This window comes from Paramormyrops kingsleyae, chromosome 6 (assembly GCF_048594095.1).
Source record: "Paramormyrops kingsleyae isolate MSU_618 chromosome 6, PKINGS_0.4, whole genome shotgun sequence".
Classification (NCBI taxonomy): domain Eukaryota; kingdom Metazoa; phylum Chordata; class Actinopteri; order Osteoglossiformes; family Mormyridae; genus Paramormyrops; species Paramormyrops kingsleyae.
This window is the reverse complement of record NC_132802.1, coordinates 28,658,100-28,665,999: the sequence shown is the minus strand read 5'-3', so window position 1 is coordinate 28,665,999 and position 7,900 is coordinate 28,658,100. Positions and strand designations below refer to the sequence as shown.

Here is a 7,900-nt window from a genome sequence, read left to right as displayed (position 1 = left end):
CTCTGGGCGTACAAATACCTCGCAGTAAAGTTTCCCAGTGAAGCTAAATCTGAGCACTGTTATATCTGCTATGATACGAAGCAACAGCTATCTATCTCCTGATACTAGGTAGGGCTATATAATTATTGCAGACCAAAAAGCGAATATTAGGGAAGAAACGCTTTGACATTACGCTCACTGGTTGTGTTAAACGAATTCCAGCTGTTTACTGGAGGATTTACAAGGACTTAGGTGACTTTCGCAGACCTTCCTGAGTAAGTTGCTTGGACTTTTTTTTATCAACTAATTTGGAAATTTCTAACTTAATCATCCTGAATTCCTTATCTAGTGAGATAATGTACGGAAGGAATTGTATTACTCGTCTGTATCGAGCTATCAATGTTTTATATTAGCCTTTGTGATTAATATCATCCATGTTACCAGCGATAAATATGTAATATTTTTGTCCCTTTCGTGAGATGATAACTTTAATAAGAGTGTATGCCTCAAACAGATCTACTGATACTTATAGACCGTTAGCGACAAAATCAATGGAATTAAACTATCATTTTAAATTATTATTGTCCATCAATTCACCCATCATCCATCCACTCATCTATCAAACGTTTTTCGTGGACAAGATCTCGGGGATTATTGTTGTTATTATTAGCAGTAGTAGCAGATGTTTAAAATGACAATTAAAAATTCACCAGATACCTCTACTTTCAGAAAAGCAGCATCTTACATTACCGTTCTTACTGTATGTATGCTTGCGAATTTTAGCGTAAACTGACACACAGAGAAGAAAACATATTTTAAAGACACTGTAAGGCAAGTCAGATCGGTAAGCATAAGATGGAAGGGCATACAGAATATATGAATTTTACAGTAGGAATAGGTTCCGTTTCGTTGATTGTGTCTTCTTTTTACATAGGAGTGGAATACAGAACTGGTCGTCGCTCTGCAGAACCAATCACGAGAGCTACCGAGAAGAGTTTGGAAACTATTTTATTATACAGTTGTTCACAGACGCCTTGTCATTGGAATAGACTCATTATTCCTTCAATATCGCCCCTTCAACTTATATAAAAAGTGAAAGAAGTTGTGCCAGAATGTACCCGAGTCTGGCACTAACCTCAAACCAGTCACCATACGCTCACGACAGCGGGAACTACATACACCCTTCGGCCAGTTCTCCGGTTTATGTGCCCACGACTCGGGTACCCACTATGTTGCCGACAATTCCGTACCTCCAGACTTGTGAGACTGCTCACCAGTCGCACGGCCTCGGCGGACACCACGGCTGGTCACAGACTGGCACGGACAGCTCGTCTTTTAATCCGAGCAGTCCGCACCCGCCCCCGGGCTTCTCCTACTCCCACAGCCCGCCGGTGAGCAGCAACACCGGCAGAGACACGGCGTACCAGAATCCGCTGGTGCTGAGCAACAACGGCCGGCCGGAGCAATACGGCAGCACCTTGGTGCGCTCGGTCGGAGGATCCTACTCGAACCCCTATGCGGCGTACATGAGCCCGGAGATGGCGACCTCGTGGAGCCCTGGACATTTCGAAAGCAGCATGATTAGTTTTCAGGGACGACAAGCGGGCCTGCAAACAAGGAGGTCAAGTCTAGGTGCGTATGAGCCGCATTTTCACATTTTTTTTCCCCAATTTCCAATTTCAGTTTATTTTTATATAGCGCCTTTCGCAACACAATCGAACTGCCAAGTTTATAAGTAGGCCTAATAGTGTTCTTTACTTTTACTGTTTGCATTAATTTGTTTTGAACAAAGTTATGTATTTCTAAAGCACATTGTAATGGTGACATTGGGCAATAAATCTGAAAAATAGCCTACATCTTTTAAAATACAGTCAGTTCAAGTGCATCATACCCAAGTGCATCATACCCAATATATACATGTTAATCCACATGCATTTGGTAACATATGTAAGTACAACATATAATTAGACATCAACTGCTTAACAATATCGTTTTTTTAAATTGATTTAGTAATATTTCAGATTTTGACGGAATATACAAATGCTATTCAAAAGCACAGGAAAGCGTTGTTTCTAAAACGAATTATTGAAGGAAATTAGTTTATTCTCAACGTGTCGCTTTGTTTCCCAAATCATCGCCTATTGTATCACACCCTTTAGACTAGCTACAACTGGCAAAAGAGCCCATCAGAAACAACACAGCGAATACCATCTTTGTTCTGTCGTTCTAATCCACATTCTTTAAATTAAACAGCCGCCAAACCCATTCACCCGAGATTCTAATTAAATTTTCAGCCACAATCTGTTTTCGTTTCAGATGCTGATGAAAGAGCAGGCTACAATACGCGCTCGCTGAAAACCCAACCTATTTTTGCCAAAACAATTGTCACCTTAAACAGAGTAATCGTCCTTCAAATGTGTCAAATACACACTTTTCGTTGTGTTATTGTAGCGGCGAAGAGTTTTTCGAATTATTAATTTTTTAAAATATATCAAGAAATAAACCAATGATTAAGGTGTATTATATGTCTGTATATTTTCGTTTAGTTTACCCATGAATTTACTTCGGACGATTCAGATAAAACTTACAGTAACTTACAGTGCCTGAAGACTAAATCAAAATCGCTGGATGGGAAATTTTTGAACAGCAATACATGTACGTTTTATTTAAGTAGTCCTAGGCCTAAATAAAATCAATTTGCTGCATAATCATAATAAATGCAGACCGGTTAGATAATGGCCTAGAATGCTGCTATTAAAATAGGGAGACGATATGAGATACGCATCATTTTTATTTTAAACATTTTTTCCTCGCTGTTTTGAGTAGGAATTTGATCCAGTAATTGTAGGCGGCCGCCGCCTGTCAGAGGCCAGATTGATTTGGGACCTAAATCTTTAACACTGATAAGATCCCCATCGACATTCCGCAACTCCAGGTCCCGTGGTGTCTCTGCTATAGGCGCCGAAATTCTTTAGCTCTGTAGACCTACAGTTAATTCTGCATCCATAACAGCATGAAAATAATGCTCCATATTAAATGTACAAAATATATTAATTATAAATGCTCGTCGGCCACTAGCATTAAATATCAGGAAATAAAAATAATAAATAAATAATGTAAAATGATTAATTTCGATGTTAATAAATTAAGCGTTTTTGCATGTCACTTAAACGAATTATTATGTTAATGACTAAATATTAACTGAAATTCTAAAATAACTCGATGTCGTATAACAAGATTACGACAATTGGTCTTATGGGGTCCGCTAGAATCTTCTTGCATTTAGCATTAACCTGAAGTAATCTGTTTTCAAACTGTGCTGTTATGTAATCATTGTTTAGAAGGTTATTGAAAGTTTAGCAGCATGAACAGACCTATAAATAACACCGTATTAAATAATGTAAAATCTATGTTATTGTTAACACTGCATCAGAAACATACGATTTAAGAAAAAAACAGTTCGTGATTTAAATGCTGTGATTGCATTTCCTTCCAGACATGCTGGATGAGTTACCTGGCGAAGGGCGGGAGTGCGTGAATTGCGGGTCCATCTCCACTCCTCTGTGGCGGAGAGACGGCACTGGGCACTACCTGTGCAACGCCTGCGGACTGTACCACAAAATGAACGGCATCAACAGGCCGCTCATTAAGCCACAGAAACGCCTGGTAAATCTATATTCCCTTAGTAATATCGTATGTCGGCCTACAAGAACCATAATTCATGTAATAATTAAGTAGTATTGAACAAACATTTGTTGAAATTCAAATAGGAGTAATTGAGTAGTGCCGGGAAATCAAAAATGTCTCAGGTTAAAAAAAAAACAGTCAAGGCTAGCGGCTTCTTAGCGAAGGTCAGCTTTGTGTGTGAGGGAGTCCTTCGGAATGCCCCTTTCCCAGGAACCAGGCACTTGATAGCAGCTGTTGTGAATTATTTCAAATTTTTGTTTTTATTTGTCCTTCAGTGTCCTTGTCCTTGGCTGTTTGTTTTTAGCAGAACTGCAATAGGCTCAGCCACAATATGGTCACCTACCGTTCTGTTGTTAAAGAATGTTCCCAACTTCTGATATGGGTGCCGTGAGGGCCAAACAGCAGACCAGGCAGCAGAAACAACCTATTGAGATGTGCAACTCTTTCACAAGCAGGAGCTCTGCTACTTGGAAATTTTTTGTTTGATCAGTTTGGTATCACTTGATTGATTTAGTTTTTAATGTGATGTCTTGCAATAACTAGTGCAGTGTTCCATACAGGCATAGCACACAAGGCAAAATCAGCACCGTTAATTAAGCTCACTGTGTTCATGCCAAAATTGCAGGTTTTTTGTAAACACTTAGTGGGAGTTTGACATACATCACTTACTTTCACTCTGGTTTTCATTCTTAACAGTTGGTTGACACGATATATCTCTAGGTGAGATTGGTTAATCTCCCCGCTGCTAAAGGTGCACTTTAAAACTCAGGCAAAATACTGTTATATTTTAAAATCATGACTCAGCGCAGTGTAATGTGTTCCACGTGTTTGTGCTTAATGACACATCATTCCAGGAAAGTTTTGTTTTCGCTCGGTGCTTTTGCTGCTTGCTTGTTTGGCACCCTGTGCCTCCCTAATCCGCTGTTTGCCCCTCCCCAACCCAGCAGTCATCCTCCAGACGGGCCGGGCTTTGCTGCACCAACTGCCACACCAGCACCACCACGCTGTGGCGTCGAAATGCAGAGGGAGAACCTGTGTGCAATGCTTGTGGGCTCTACATGAAGCTGCATGGGGTACGTACCAAAGCACACACCACGCACCCCTCACTCTGCATCCTGGCCACCCTCCTGCCAGGAAGTTGTGTCCTTGCTGTCCTTACACTGGTCTGCTATTGATCTTACTGGCCTAAAGTCCATCGCCTGAATGTGAGACGGTGTTTACTGAGGCCGTAGTTCTTGGTATGAGAAAAGTGAGAAACGATTGTGATATACATTTATAGGCTAAAAAGGTCTTCTGGAGGATACAACTTTAGCAAGAAGTTCTGTTAGTAAATCCCTCCACCTCCCGTTAGGTACCTAGACCCCTGGCAATGAAGAAGGAAGGAATCCAGACCCGGAAAAGGAAGCCGAAGATGACAAAATCCAAAGCCTCATCAGGTAATATTTGCATCCTGTTCAGTAGATTGTAATTTTTTTTTGCCAAAAAATAACATAGACATGCTAAATTTTGTTGTATACACCTGAATTCTGTGAGATAAGGCAAACACCTAGACCAGTGTTTTCCAATCTGGTTCTCAGGGACCCACAGATGGTCCATGTTTTTGCTCCCTCACAGCTCCATGGGAGTAAAAATGTGGGCTGTTTGGCAGGGAGCTTGGAGGGAGCAAAAACATGGTGGGGAAACACTGACCTAGATTGTTCTATCTTTGACAGGCCCAGGGTCAATCACTCCTGGTACCAGCTCCCCCTCCTCTGTGCCAGTCTCTGAAAACGCCTCCACGATAAAAAGCGAGCCCAGTATGGTGCCTTCACCCTATGCTGGACAGACTGTAGTTTCCATCTCACAGGTAAGATACCACACCAGAGCCAGGAAAAAAAATATTCTGGAATATGTCCCCAGCTGTCACGTTCACTGTGTTTTTACTATATACATATTATGTATATTAAATTATAACTAATAATAGCTATAGAGAGCAACACATCTTATTTTTGGCATATTTGTTTTTTATCAGTAAAAAAACGCTGCACACATTGTGGACCCTTAAATTTCTGGAACAGTATTGAGTCAAAAACTGAAATCATTAGTATTGTGTGTCAGGTAATATAATTCAGCTTTGATCAGTGTTTCTTGTATGGAAACGGATTTTTGGAAATGAATTTCTCTTTTATTTTTTTGCAAGGTGTCGTCACAGCTGGACACTCTGAGTTCTGGTCAAACGGACATCAAATATGAGGACTACAGCTTCACGCCCACGTCCTCCACTCCGCAGAACTCTTGGTGTGCTTTATCGCTGGCGTGAGCCGTGAGCGTCTCTTACCACTGTGCACACAGGACTCACCACACCCAAATGTCTGTGACCAGTGCCAACACTGCCTTAATTATTATAGTGAAAGACTGAAACAATCGATTGCAGTTAGTATAACAAGTCTATTAGTGTTTTTCTTTTTTCCCCGTACCTGTGGCATTTTGAAGTGGTACATTTTTTTTTTTTTTTTTTTGGTGGAGACGATCCTGTCTTGAAGGTATTATGAGCTGTAAAATTGAAAGAAACAGAAGGAGAAAAAAACAACAGTTTATTACCTCTGAACCTGGTTATTGTTATAGTGTAAATAATTAACTTTGTGAGAACATAATATTTATGTTAAAAAAAGGACAGTAAAAACATAAAGGTGTGTGCGTGGAAGTAATATTTGAGCTTAGGTCGCTGTGGTCTTTAGCTGTAAAAATTAAAATTGTCAGTAGCTTCCAGTGATTATTTTATTATTAACAGTATTCTTGATTGATGCAAAATATCAATGCAGCTTGTCTTTAAGTTTGGTTTATGGATTTCAGACACTTTTGTGTTTTTCTACCTACTCAACTCCATGCTTGTTTGAGAGTAAAAGAAGTGTGTAACTATTCTAAAGAAAATCCTCCGTCCTCAGATTAATCACATTACGTATAAATGAAACACTGTGCATTTCTCTAATTTCAAGTGCAATGAGTATTAATACCTTCCAGGAGGTGAAAAAGGGTGACAATGAAAATTGTTGAATTTTGTTTGAATCTAAATTTATTTTCTCTACTTGATAATAGAATATTAATGTTATTATATTGCTTTACAGAAGTGCGTTGGCTTGTTTTCCTTTCGGTTTCACAAGCTCGGGAGCTTCAGTTTATGTGAATAAAAACAGTCTGGGGAAAGTGTTATACACCAGCCTGTGAGAGAAACGTACTCTGTCAGTGTTAATGGCTAAAATGTGTATCAAACGGAGACAACTGAGCACACTGAAGTAAATAATCTTTTTAATAAGAAAGAATTATAAATATTCTTGTGGTTAGCTCTGGTTTGTTTTGGGTTCATCATTTATTTTTTATTTGTGTTTAAAACATATTAATTTCTATAACTTTTGGGCGATTTCCATACAGGATTTATAGTCGGACAGAACAGCTAGGGGTCAACAGAACATTATTTTTTTACTCTTTCATGGATAATAATGAGTTGGAAGATGGATTGGTGGGTGTATATTTTTATTTATTTATTATCGTTACAGTTTTTTTTTTTTTAAGACCCATTTATGATATATGTCCATCGTTCCATCTTATCCTGGTCAGGGTTGGTGGTGGGGGGGAATCCACCCTATCCCAAGCAGCACAGAGTCCGACGTTGGTGTACACCCTGGAAAGACGCACACACAATCCATTCACGATGGGCCATTCAGAGATGGCGATTGGCCTAAGTACATATCTTTGGACTGTGGGCAGATTCCTGAGCGACACGGGGAGGACACGTAACCTCCATACACAGAGTGGAGGCCTAGTTTGAACCCCCTCCCCCCTCCAACTCTAATGCTAATGCTGAATTAAATAACACATTCGTCATGGGTGAAGGCTGACAGCTTCACATGTAAGTTTAGGCCAATGATCAGTAAGTTATGAGTTGCTTTGATGACACTCTTGTCCTCAGAAACAATGTTTTTAACCATTAATATGCCAGGATGCCTGTATGTAGCAATTCCTGCTTATTTACAAAGAGTAAATAATGGGGCACCTTTGGGTAGCTGCAGACGGAGTCCAGCCTGACCAGAAAGCTCTCTGCCACCTTGATTAGAAACTATACACATCTGTCATCCATCCATCCATCCATCCATCCATCCATCCATCCATCTGTCCATCCTCACCACTTATCCAGTGCAGCGTCTGGGTGAGCCTGGACTTCCCATGAAGCGCAGGGCACAAAGTAGGGGACAATCAT

At 40.1% G+C, this 7,900-nt stretch overlaps 1 protein-coding gene across 1 annotated transcript; it reads left to right on the top strand.

Moving 5' to 3' along the window:
* Positions 1 to 6,992, top strand: gata5 (GATA binding protein 5). Its single transcript, XM_023841165.2, has 7 exons — positions 1 to 254; positions 914 to 1,611; positions 3,476 to 3,645; positions 4,611 to 4,739; positions 5,018 to 5,102; positions 5,379 to 5,512; positions 5,846 to 6,992. The coding sequence occupies exons 2-7, from the start codon at positions 1,092 to 1,094 to the stop codon at positions 5,963 to 5,965; spliced, it is 1,158 nt and encodes a 385-aa protein (XP_023696933.2). The 5' UTR covers positions 1 to 254; positions 914 to 1,091; the 3' UTR covers positions 5,966 to 6,992.
* The last annotated feature ends 908 nt before the right edge of the window (positions 6,993 to 7,900 follow it).